General features: G+C 30.9%; 1 protein-coding gene across 12 annotated transcripts in view; it reads right to left on the bottom strand.

Moving 5' to 3' along the window:
• LOC144853742 (uncharacterized) overlaps positions 1-11,280 on the bottom strand; it is a 152,401-nt gene extending 141,121 nt beyond the window's left edge. For 11 of the 12 annotated variants that reach the window (XM_078711549.1, XM_078711554.1, XM_078711553.1 and 8 more), the window contains exons 1-2: positions 11,198-11,280; positions 10,753-11,061 (exon numbers count right to left, since the gene is read on the bottom strand). In XM_078711549.1, the coding sequence (XP_078567675.1) occupies positions 10,753-10,894 (142 nt within the window). In that variant the 5' untranslated portion in view covers positions 10,895-11,061; positions 11,198-11,280. Of the gene's footprint in view, positions 1-9,901; positions 10,361-10,752; positions 11,062-11,197 lie in introns of those variants that run through there. The other variant, XM_078711555.1, reaches the window with a different exon arrangement.
• Between the last annotated feature and the right edge of the window lie 3,296 nt (positions 11,281-14,576).

Below are 14,576 nucleotides of genomic sequence, written 5' to 3'. Positions count from 1 at the left end.
GTCTACACTATTATTAAACTTGACAAAAGAAATGTGATGTGCCCAAATATGGTAGTGATATGGCCAAATATGGTAGTGATACGACATCATCATGTCCACATTATGGGTACAGCATCATGTCCATATATGGGCACATCACATTTTTTGTCAAAATTTACGCTATTTGATTTTCTGATTATTCAATTATCTTCGAAGCATGTGAACCTACAGATGATATCATTTTTTAATTTCACATAATTGTGGGAGAAAAAAAACCTTTTACTCCATCATGTTACATAATTATTACAGGGAGAAAAAAAACCTTTTACTCCATCATGTTACATAATTATTACAGTGTATTTAAATGATCTGTTCCAAACATATTATATTTCAACAAAACATTGCAATAGATGATGATATTTTAGCCTTTCAACATAATGTTATTCACCTTCATTTGACTAAACAGATAGTTTGATTGACATTCTGTTAAGATAGCGGATCTTCTAAGCTCATCAATTACTAAAATTATCATATCCATTTTCTGATATTTTAAAATAATAATTCAGCAGAAAATAAAGTCATTGAAGAGAGTTTAGATTTTGTGATGTTTTGATTTTAATAATTTTTAAGAATCTGCATAATACTATACTAGTACTAGTACTATACCAGACAACTATATAAAAATAAAAAATATTTACAAAATTGAAAAAAAAATAAATATCTGGAAATATTCAAGTGTATAAACCTATTTGGAACCTCTTTAAATCTCTTACTATGCTAAATTGAACTGCAATTCGTAATAAACAGCTCATAAACAACTATCATACAAATATAAAATATAAACATATATTTTTTTATTTTCAAAATTTTCCATTTTGAAATGTACGGTACCCAATTATTATTATTTAAAGCAAATAGTTTTAAGCTTTTTGTATACAGTTGACCCTCAAATAAGAACACACACGAGTCGGGCAGGCGTGTCCACTTACAGGGAGTGGCTGATGATGGGAGGTTTGACCAATAGAGACAAAATTATGTATTACACTTTCATTGCAATCTGTCAATTGTGTTTGTTCATATTTAATATTACATGATTTTTTTAGCCCTGAAAACTGTATTCTAATTATAATTAGAAAAAAAATCTTAAATTTGAGATCAAAATGTTTGTTTTTGCGTACAAGATATGGCTACAGATGAGATGAGAGTACGCAATGCAAGGATTATTGTAGATACAAATAATATCAATGTTTCTTGGCTTCAATGAGAGAGGTATCCATATAGGTTCAAACTGTATATCATTTCAACATAAATCAACAAATTATCTTCATATTGATTTCTATAAACAATTATTTTTGAATTACACATAATATAATTTTCCACATACATTATTAATGGATATATAATTCCTTGTGGATTGTCGTTTCAACATAAATTATTTTTAAATTTTTTTAATGATTTCCATCAAATTTTTAATAATTTATTTTTGTATTAGTTATACATTATAACTTTCCTCATAAATTATTGATGGGTACAAAATTCCTAGTGGAATACAGTTCATCAAGTTTAAAAGGTTATGACATACAATGGGCAAATCTAAGTGGAAGCGATGGACTTAAGAAGAATACAATGGGATATTGTTTATACATAATGAAAATTGGCTATTTATTGTAATTTATGTTTGTTTTTTTCAAAGGCATGACTGTGTAGAAAATTGAATAGGCTTAACAAATTTAAGATAATTACAAGAAGTATAATGACGTACATTTGTTTTTTTTTATTTGATAATTTTTCATTCATAAGTTGAGGAAATTTGGGTTAGGTCCATTCATGAACCACAGTGCAGTACCTACGATGAACAACAGGAGCTGAGATGAACCAGTGCATAAGGGCAACCCCCTACTCAGCTGTAATGTAATTACCATTTTTGACCTAATATAATCCCACTCTCTAATATAATCCCACTCTCTAATATAATCCCACGCTCTAATATAATCCCACGCTCTAATATAATCCCACGCTCTAATATAATCCCACGCTCTAATATAATCCCACGCTCTAATATAATCCCACGCTCTAATATAATCCCACGCTCTAATATAATCCCACGCTCTAATATAATCCCACACTCTAATATAATCCCACGCTCTAATATAATCCCACGCTCAAATATAATCCCACGCTTAAATATAATCCCACGCTTAAATGTAATCCCACGCTTAAATGTAATCCAACGCTTGAATGTAATCCAACGCTCAAATATAATCCACGCTCAAATATAATCCACGCTCAAATATATCCCACGCTCAAATACAATCCCACGCTCAAATACAATCCCATGCTCAAATGTAATCCCACGCTTGAATATAATCCAACGCTCGAATATAATCCCACGCTCGAATATAATCCCACGCTCAAATATATCCCACGCTCGAATATAATCCCACGCTCGAATATAATCCCACACTCGAATATAATCCCACACTCGAATATAATCCCACACTCAAATATAATCCCACGCTCGAATATAATCCGATGCTCTAACATAATCTCACGCTTGAATATATTCTCGCGTTCGAATACAATCCCACGCGCAAATATATTCTCACGCGCAAATATATTCACACGCTCAAATATATTTCCACCCTCTAATTTAGGTTAAATTCAGAAAGAAGACGTTGTTTTCAATCTTACCACACCTTAATTTTTACTAGATTTTGTAGCCAGGCCCTATGGGTTTATATTTATTACTAGGTCAAATTTGTTTTTATAATGCATATCTAAATCAACACATTTGCATTATTTTTAGGGTAAAAGTAAATGTCCTTCAGGTCAAATTAATTTTCTATTTATTTCAATTATTGCAGTTAATAAATAACTAATATCAGCATAAAAGTGTTTTAACATATTTATTGTAGAAATTGTAAATGCCAGCTTTTTTAATTATCTTTTACAATAATCTACAACCCTGGAATAAGAAAATGAATAATTAATTATGATAACATTTATTATTTGAAAATTGTTTACAGGTTTTAGTAAAGTTATTCATTTCCATTGAAAAAACAAACAAATAAAAATAATTATTTCACTTACAAAAAGACAAGAAAAAACCCATTGTCAAACAGGCAATGGTCTCCTGGTTGACTTTTTTTTTCAATTGCATTTTTGGAATTTTTTCCAATAAATATTGTGTGATATTAAAAATGGTCTATTCAACAATATACTGTATCTTAATAACAATAATTCTTTCACAATAAACCGTTCACTCGTGGTTCTTTTATTATACAAGTTCAAATTTTGTAATATTTGTTATAATATTTTTGTCTACTGTGTATATGATGGTTGAAAGAAATGTTATTCCAGTCGCATCTACCACATTTTTTATGCTCAGATTCACGCAGACGTATTGGTATTCTTGAGGATAGTGTTAGTTGTAACGCTATTCTTATTGTGATTGTATGAAACGAACAATCAACAAGGGAACTAAGGTGAAGCAGATGTGTTTTTAGAGGTGTTTCTCAAATCAATAGAATGCTGAAGCATGTAAAGAGATTGTTCAAATTCATTTCATACAAATGTGTATAGGGCTGTTTATCCTTTGAAAAGGGCTGGTTTATTTTTGAAACCGGTTTTCAGTAATTTATTAAAACAAAAATCACTTTGCAGACTTTTTTTTTATTATATACATTTTATTTATATTTTATTATATATTTATATTTTTTTTTCAATTAGGGGACGGTTGAAAGTTAAGGCAGACCAAAATACACAAACCAGTGGTAGTCCATGAGTGCTAGCTTACCTGGATAAACTGACAATAGCCCTTTCTCCACGAAGAGCGAGATATAACTCGAAGAGTATAAATTTTCATTGAACACCCCTCTCAACAAATAGTATAGTCCATGAACTATGCCCTCAGGTGGGTGCCTCCCCACCAACCACCATCATCATTTCGAGTTATATCTCGCTCTTCAAGGAGAAAGGGCTATTGTCGGTTTATTCAGGTAAGCTATGCACGAAGTAGACTGATGGATTCTGGATATTACAGTATCTATACCATATCAAGAAATTGACAAATGAAAAACATACTTACATACAATTGTGCTAAAAGTGGATGTATATTATATTGATGACATTAAAAACTTGTATTGAGATATTATAGTGATCTCTATGGTATAATACATGTACATGTAATGAACCTGTGAATAATGTGTGAACAAATCATTTGATACAACCAATTAGCTATCAACCTAATTAGCATTGTCAGTTAATCTCATTAATCTTTAAAATGATAATAGGATGAACCTAATCCCATTTAATCCATATTTATTGTAAAAATTAGCTATTATGTTAAGTATTAAGCAGGATTGACAAACAGGTCTTCCAAACCGTAGAGCATGGTATAATAAGTTACTCATATTTTGATGAGACACCCATTTTTATAATCAGTTTCCATAGCAACCTTCACATAGCACTCAGCGTTACCTTTATAAACCAGACAGAGGAGAATTTAATGATTATGATTGTAAAAACAGAAACACAACATTCAAAAGCATACAAGCAGTTCAACATTAAAACAATGATTAAGGGCATATTTCATAAGGTAGAATATACAGTTTTCAGGTTATTTTCTTGACAGCAGAAATGGGTCCAAAATTATAAACCACAAACAAAAAATTAGGGTGACATAATAATCTTCAAACAAGCAGTTGAACATTGGAAAGTTGATCAAGAGGTTATTTCTTAAATGCGGCTTTTAAAATCATTCTTTTTCTTGTCAGCAGAAATGTTTAAAACAAGAAATTATTTCTATTTAATGCATTATATGATTTACTATCATTTCTGCTTTTGTATTTACCACAAAAAAATAAGGGTGTTCAGACACAGAGATGTAATGCTTTTCATTACAATGGAAATATCGTCGTTCAGGAGGTTTCACGTCAGTATTTTATCTGTTGATAGTTAAGCGCTATATAACATTAACATTATAAAATGGTTCAATCGACTGTTTTAGTTGAGCATTGTAGGACACTATCAGTGAGAAAAGGGTCTAAAGTTTACAAACTTTGATTGACAAAGTTCATACACAGTACATCATGTTAGTATAAATTTATGTAAATATAATAAAGTGCAGTGATAAGAACATACAATTACCTATTTTGTTTATCTGTTTATAAATTCACATATGGCATAGATCTATGGCATAGATACTGTACTACTACTAGAACTACAGCATGAACCAGCGGTACAGTGGCGTATCGGCTATGAGACTCAATGGCTAAAGCCAGAGGCCTGGAGCCTTTGAGGGCCCCTGAGCAGTGCCCATAGGAAAAATAAGCATCAAAATATGTCGGAAAAGGCTAAAAACGGCCGATGCCTCCAGCCTAAGGCCAATTAGGTTTCCTAAACCAGAGGCCTCAGGTCTCTACGTTACGCAACTGCAGGGGTAACATACAAATTATTGCAAAAGAAAAAAATTTAATGTTATATCATTCAACAGAACTTTACCACTGAATGTAACAAAACAACCAACATAATGTGATATGAAATTAAGCAATCAATTTGCAAGCCAGGACTTACTTACACAAAATCCACACAAGCTAGGCTATAGTTAGGCCTATTTGCCATTACTTTTGCTATAGGTCTCTGGTTGAACACTTTAGTCAAAAGAGGGCTACAGGCTTGATTTGCAATAATATACTTAAATACATGTTATAAACGAGTATATTGGTGAACAAGAACAAGAAATAGGTATGATTTGGTCAATTTTTCCAACATTGAACACTAGCTAAACATCGATTTTTAAATCGGATATGTTGCGAAGATTTTCTCTGTGGTACGACAAATTCATCAAGTCTTTAACCTGGGTGGTGACATTGGTTCAAATCGCAAATGATGACATACAGTAACCACAAATGACATTCAAACAACAACTACCTTTGCTCCATAGAAAAATAGAAAAATCTAAATCAAAGAGATAACTAATTTAAATGTGTGTACACAGCAACCTACTTTATTTTATAATGTACTAAATAACATAAATAAAAAATTGATAAGAGGTCACTAGCACAAAGCTAATACAATAAAAAATATTTTTTTATGGACTCTTCAAAACCACTGTTAATAAGTTTTTGAAAATTTGTCCTGTTTCCTGTGCCAAGAAATTGGGGCTAATTTATTCACATGGTTATTGACTGAGTATATAATAAGTGCATTGAAATAGTCATAATTCAACCCTGTTGATAATGGAAAAATATTACCGTTTTATTCAAATATTTGAGGAAAACAACAATAATTTAGCCGTGGTTATTCATAATGGATTAAGAAACATATTTGCATATAAATTGAAAAATGTTAAATATTAAAAGAAAAACTCCCTCGGGACAATAAAAAAATAACTGGGTATACCAAGAGTTATAGTAACACTACAGAACATTTTCTCAATTTACTGATTGGTACATTATTATAGGCCTACAGTACTATTAGTTTGATTATCGTTTCCCAGGCATGAGCTAGCTAGTGTACAAAAAAAACATAAACAAAATTATATTATTAATGTAATAATTGAATGTAATGTTTTTAAATTGAAATAAATGTTTGCCACCGATAATGAATGGAATGGAGTATACTGGGGTTATACATATGTGCAAATTAACATTTTTTATAAAATTTCGTTTTCCTTTTGTCTACCGTCTAGAAGTTGAAGCTCATTATGACTATTATGACTATTTATTAACAGAAGCTGGGTCAGGAAACAATAAATTTAAATGCTCTGAATGCTTTGGGATGACCAGGATCAGGCCAAGACTCAAACAAAAAAGTGTAATGTGGTTTTAAAGCCAATTTACACAGACAAGCGGTAATGGTAATAAATATATAGAATCTGTTTTATGTTATTCCTTATGACCATTTACATAAAAAGCTGAGTGAACGGGTGGTTTCTGCTCAGGATAAATACAGATACTACGTAGGACAAGATATGCGGTCTTTCGCTTACGTTTATCGCTCGTCTGTGTAAATCATCCTTTAGTTGCCAAAACGGGAATCTGGTAGGAACTAAAAAAATCAAAGTAAAATTTATTATTTATATCTTATAAGGAAAAAAAATATATAAAAGATTGATATTTGAATAAAAATTATGAGATTGATATTTGAATCCAAAATATGAGATTGATATTTTAATCGAAATTATGAGATTGATATTTTAATCCAAATTATGAGATTGATATTTTAATCCAAATTATGAGATTGATATTTTAATCCAAATAATGAGATTGATATTTCAATCCAAACTATGAGATTAATATTTCAATCCAAATTATGAGATTAATACTCAAATTAGAAATTAGAAATTTTCTGGATTTTTATCAAAAATTGTTAAATAACTGATCAATGGCCTAATTATCATTACACAAACTGTATCTCCAAATTCATTTCAAATTTTGTTATCAAACAGCAAGATTCTACATGTTGTATTTAGTTTTATTTGTCTTTTAAATGTCTTTCCGACACTTCAATAAAAAACATACAGTACTCAACTTAATACTACTAATAATAATAATCAGTTGGCGATATTAGTATGAAGTTGCATAGAATTAACAGGATTACATCAAGTGGCCAGTAGCCAGTTAATAGATTTTCATGTGAAAGTCAGTGAATCATTACAGCCAGTGTCCAGGATTGTCTGGCATTATTGTTCATCATTCCCAGGCCTCTGAAACAAGACATTTGTCTATGTTTTGGAATTTGATATTGTAAAAGTAACATATTATCCCTTCATTATTTTTAAAATAATTAAATGTATAATCATGAAAAGTAAAAATATCATACATATAACTTGAAATGAAATAAATATTTTAAACCTGGGATTTGGGATTTTATATTTACCTTAAAATAACAATAACCTAGTTACTTCTGAAAAAATAAAAATACTTAAAAAAAGACATAGCCTACTTATGTTGTTGTTATGTTTATGATATTACAGTAAGTACATACAGAATTTGTCAATGCCACTGTTAATACCCAATATATAAGGTTTGTAACTATGGGCATAATTTTGGACTACTGTGTGGCACGTCAACCCCAAACAAGCACATTTTAAAACATTTATATAGCATGTTAAATGGATTCATTCAATACAATTAAGTATATTACGCTTAAATAATCTTCCTATGTTTTGATGAAATTGTTGTTATGTTTATAAGTACAGACTTGTCAATGCCACTTTCAATACCCAATATAAGGTTCATAAGTGTGGACATATTTTTAACTGTGGTGTGTCAACCCCGAAACAAGAAAAAACAACATGAATCTGTAATAGCAAATATCCAAAGTATGAACAACACACTGGCTATCATATCTGAACAAGGTGCACGCACATCCCGCAAATGAATGCACAAACTGAAAGAGCACTCTGTACTTATTTATTTGCACTTTGGTTACTCGTGCAGAAGTTGGAACTAAAGCATTGAATTTAACAATGACAGAGAATATATAGTTACAAGCCAACTTGAAACTGTATCTATTTTCTAACATAATGGGTATATATCAAAATCGGTAGGCTATATAAACTACTGTATAATAACCTTTTGGAACAATGAGAATGAAAGGTTTTTCCCACAGAAATAATAATGGTTTTGAATAAATATTATTCTTTGAGATAACAAGTAGAATATAGAAATAACAGTGAATAAACTTGTAATGTATATTCTTCATTATACTCATTTTATTTGTACTATCTGAAAGGCTACAGTACACTCAGTTATAAAAACAGGTCAGGAACACTTTAGTCGGAATCCATGTTTAAAATTGAGCCTATTGAAGAATATGAACAATTATTTTTTGTACCTTGAATGGTAACATTATCCTATATATGTATATTTATCCTATTTGCAATTACTACAGTTTGTACCACCAGGTACCATAAGATCAATGACATTTTATAATATATTTTTCCGCTCTCAGTTCGGATTTAAATGAAAAAATAGAAACTAGGTCTAATAATAAACTGCACAGGAAGAAAACTAAAATTCTAAATCTTTAGGGCCAACCATCTAAATGTTTGCAGACAGAGGGGTTGTAGACACCAAAAAAGAACTATTATATTTTTAGTCATTTCTCACTACAAGTCTCTAAAACCAGTAAGAAAAATTGACAAAGAATATTAAGATGAAGGCATAAGACGCCTTCCCCGAACAAACACTTCCCTCGAATAAACACCTCCTTGATTAAACGACCCCCCCAAAAAAATGACCCAGGCGTTTATTCGAATAAATACAGTTATCCATTGAGAAGGTATATCAATATAATTTAATATATTAAATGAATTATAAAAAAATCTGTTAAATCTACCATGACAGAGGCAGTTTTCTGGAGGGGGAAGGTACTGTAGGGTATATATGAATTATATTATATCAATATAATCTAATATATTATATGAATTATTCAGATATTTATTCTATAATTTGATTGTTTAATTCTTTTAAGAATTGTTTAAAAACAAATAATAAGTAAGGATAATCACTTATTTTATGTTTATCCCTAGAAACAGGCTCTACAAGTAATTAATCGGATCCAAACTAATTCTACATGGTTTGTTAAAGCCATAAAAGTGATGCATGCATCAAATATCAAATACTGTACTCAAAAATCCTAATAAGGATTGCAAGTGTTTAAAAATGAATTCACATGGTAGATGATATTGCAGTGTGTAGAGAACCTATTTAAATTATATCCCACCATCTGTATCTATCATCATAACACAATCAACATTATGCAGTTTTAAAGTATCGACTAGCTTCGTAATTTATATCATCCGACCTGCCAAGAGTGATTCACGGTATCACAAATGGTACATAATCAGACAATGATATTCATTTTGACGCCGATGCTAAAAAGATAATTTCTACAACTACAACACCTTTCCTACCTTTCCACTGTTGAAGATTTTTTTCATAGCTTTTTCCATGCTCATTTTCCTGGTTAGTCATTCTAGGTTTAGTTAGTACAATCAATGTGAGGCTGTGAAGCCTTACCGAAAATAACTCGGCCGCTATTAAAACCTTTCAGTTGAAAACCACTTGGATATGGTTGAACTACAGTGTTACTAAATCAGGTAGATTAGAACGGTTCCACTAAATGTGAAGTCTATTAATGCATCGTGGTGATTAATTTTAGCAGGTGGATACGTGTGAAAACAGGAAGAAACCGAGCCAATAGAAGCGTATACACGATAGGCATCATGCGAAAAAAAATGTTACAACATCAAAAATATACCTGGAACCCTGATAGGTGTTAAGGCATGGTAATAATTGGTTCTAAGGAAAGTGGGTTAAGAATGAACAAATTAATATTGATTTTTACATTTTAACAAGACCCTTTTGTATATTTTCAAAGGCTGGAAAATCTTTCTTTATCATGCTTATGATATTTCACACAATGACGTGACTAAACAAATCTAGGCTGTAAAACAAGTGGGATCTGATAAATAAATAGCTACTGGTTGGGGTCAAACATAAATTACTCCACGTATGGTGAATAGAGATTAATTTTGATATAGGCCTATGCAAATACATAGGCCTAAATCTTAATGAATGGACACAAGTAATTAAGTAAATATACACCTTCAATTAAGTAAATGCTTAATTGATTGAATTTGACCTTGACAAACCATAACAAAACATTCTTAAGAATATATGTGTTGCTTATATATTACGCAATAAATATTATTTTGTATTCTCAAAGCTAGCCTAGCAAATGCCGGGTATATCACGAACTCACCTGCAATTCGCAGTACGGCTCTGTCGGCGAGATCTGGGGCCGTGTTCGTCCAAGATGTATATCCTTGGCTCTCACGCCGTTCCATCAGCTTCACGATCGGAACGCGATTCTTCTCCTCTTCTTCTGTCAAATTGTAGGCCATGGCCAGACAATTACCGCCTTAGCTAGTCTCACACAATCTAAACTGTTCCCATCTTACGATAATTATAATATTATAGGCAACAGCAATATCCCAATCCTCCCTTTTTCAGCCAGATAAAATAAGACAATCACACCGTGCACTCAACTGCAGAACAAGTAATCATATCACTGTAAAAAATGTAGAAGATGCCATAGAAAAATTAGAATATTAGACTACTCCAGGCCTTATACTACACAGTAAATGACAGAAAATACAAGATAGATAATCACATGTTCAGCATCTACATAAATTATTCATCTCTACCTGTTTCATGCAGTAATTCTCGTTATGGGGAAAATAAGAAGGTGTTTATCATTGATTCTTACTACCGGTGTGTCGTGTGTAGATGGATGGTGATGCGATCCACGGCATGCGCTGTGTTTTAATTAATTGGGCGCAGACTATTAATTACTGACCTATGACATATCAGAAATAATTCAAGTGGAAATACTAAGCATTTTGCTATATCTACATCAATACTATCGATTTGAAATATTTAAATTATTACAGACCTTAAATTCAAGTGTAAATAATACCATTGACCATGGAATCATAAAATAGCAGATACGTCGTATTCACAGACATAAGACCAATGCTAAAAAAGGTTCCCCTGGGAATGTGTTCTTAGTTCATTTCTGATTGGCTACTTCTATTGAGATGACTCATGCATCGAACGTCACCAATCAGGTTTCAGCATTGCAAAACCATTGACAATTTTTTAGCCAATCATCTTTCGTTGTCAGATGTAAACATAGGCTACACGTGCCCTTTATAGTATTTTAATGTGTCTTTATAAAATCCGGATAGTGAATAGCGGAAATTGTTGGCATACACTAACGATTTCAGACTCTTTTGTGTTTATTAAGCGTATAATAAAAGTAAACTAATTGAGAGAAACAGAGAGTAATAGGGAAGAGTAGTGAGAGCTTTTAAAATTAAATCAGGCTTACTATTCCCTCGTTTAATTAATCTAATAAGATTAGAAGATCAAAGAAATTTGTTTTATTCTATTATTTGATGTAAAATTTTTTATTCATAATTTATAACTTGGCTATATACACTATTTAAAGACAATACCAGTAAGCATGAGGTTTGTTTTTGATTATCCCTCGACTGGTGGTTGCATCTATAACGGCTAGCCTCCAGAACCTTCCACACTTTACTATATTCATGCTGGAGAACTTCACAGCATTCTATATGTGGATTTGGATGAATGTTAAGGGTGTCATAAAGACATATGTATGTGAGTGAATGAAAATAAATCATTAATTAAAACAATAAATTAAAATATATTTGTTGGGCACATGGAAAGGTTGGGGAAAAATCTCTATGAGTTCATCGCAATGAAAATTCTGCCAAACTTAATAATAGTCGCCTCTAACTGATCATTAGCGAGGCCCACATTAAGTTTTTCTGTTTTTCTGTCGACGTAACGTTACGTTACTTTATATGCCCTATTACCTCTTCAGTACTAACCTGCGCATCGTCCGATTGGTATCGTATCAGTGAATTTAAAAATTACATTTATGACGAAATATCGAATATCTTTTTACTTTGTCAAGTTACGATAACACGTTGCGATTAAAAATAAATGTTTCACTGACGAGAGTCGACCACCACTCATAACCATTATTATTTCTTTGCTTTATAAATTAACAATTAAATTTTAGACCTACTATGCGCAAGAAAATATATAAATTAATGACAGTTATCTGTGTTTGAAGTATGAGACTAACGTAAATCAAACCCTCGTAAAATTATATACTATTCGATTGAATAGTTAACGTTAAATAATAACAACAAATACTAAGCAATTAAAGTAACTGTATAGCCACTAAATACGTAATATGATACATCATATAATTTAAGTGAAGAGCTTTAACTTTGTTAGCCACGCGTGGCTCGTTCATGGTATCCCTTATATAAGTTTGTTTCCAGGCTGAAATGTTATAATTGGCGCGTTATTTGACATTCTATGAAACACGTTTGTGATACGTCAGTAGTTTGGACAAGGAGTTGCAATTCTTGGTTTGGATGCCACGCCTACTGACTACGTGATATGTAGGCCTCCATCAGAGGCGTAAGCTGGTTGCTATCTGGGAAAAACCTAATATTAAAAGCTATTGCTTTGAAATTGTTAACGTTTTTCAATATACTGCAATAAATAAATGTAATTTTCGTTTTATGTTTTAATTAACAATTTAAGTATCCGAGTGTTTGTGTTTAAATAATAGAACTCGTATCATGGACGCATATGTAGGTCCATGCTCATATTAAGGACATCTTTGTAAGTTGGGATGTCTCTTGAATATGAGATGTGTCCAATCGGATAAGGTTACTTTACCGTCTGTGTAGTTAGATCAGGAAAGAATGTCACTCTTCCCTTGTTAGATGCATTTTACGATTGAAATAAATTGAAGACAATGCAATAAATGTGTTTGAATCAAATTGTCTGTTATAAACTATTTTATTATTCACATTTAAATCATTAACAAATAAAACTAAGCCTATATTATTTTAAACATTTTGTTTAAAATATGCATATACAACTAAGAATAAGTCATGCTTTGGTTAAAATAATACTATGAACTAATACTGTTGCAATTATCAAAATTTAAAATTGATACTTATAAAAAATACGCTTGCACTATAAAAACGTTATCTTTGGTTTTATGAAATCAAATGTAGTAATTTATTTGTACCATAAACAAACTTATGGGCCACAGGGCCTAAATAGGATAGATGAGATAAACAACAAAGAAAGTAGTTATTGGCTTTCATTTACTTAATACTGTCTTTAAGGACACCATCATCCATCCCTTCTCAGAAATTTATATGAAAAATGAAGTTAGCAATATTTGTTGTACGCTATTAAAATCCAATGCTACGTCTTTTAAATAAAGACCACCTAAAAAGAAAGATGGTAACATTATTGATAATTGACACTTTAACAAATTTAAAAAACAAAAAAAAAAACAAAATACAGTTAAACAAAGGTGCAATATTAACACTTTATAATTAACATTGAAAACATTTTCACTCCTAATAAGAATGTATTTCTTATTATTATTGTCTGTAGAATTTATCATTTGATTTATTATTTTTATGAATTGTTTGTATCTTTTATCCGTATAACTATTGTGTACACTCGTATAGGCCAAACCTCTCAGTATGAGACAGTTCTTACATTTTAAAGAATATAACCAAAGAATAAATTATTTAAAAAACAAATCAACAGTAGTAATGTTACACTAAAGTAATCAATGTAAAATACAAAACATGTTATAAAAATACAGTAAATACCTTAAAATATCTCAACATATATCTGAAAGAAAAGGGTACACTATTTGTTTGTTTTTGTTTGCCAGTCGTTGTTGGAAAATAAGTAGAGTTATTATAAATATGGTTACATTTAGCATTTTAATTTATATTAATAATTACATTTCAAAAGTAAAGGTAATTTCAATTCTCAAAAGAAGACATCCTCATCAAGGTATATGTGAGAGTTAAGCTCTGTCAACACTATCAAACTAGTTTTACAAAAAAGTGTGATGTGCCCAAATATGGTAGTGATATGCTCAAATATGGTAGTGATATGACATAATCACATAAAGTTTAAAGTGAGACAGAGCTTTAAACACAT

This window comes from Antedon bifida, chromosome 10, assembly GCF_963402885.1.
Source record: "Antedon bifida chromosome 10, ecAntBifi1.1, whole genome shotgun sequence".
NCBI classification, from domain to species: domain Eukaryota; kingdom Metazoa; phylum Echinodermata; class Crinoidea; order Comatulida; family Antedonidae; genus Antedon; species Antedon bifida.
This window is presented reverse-complemented; position numbering and strand designations above follow the sequence as displayed.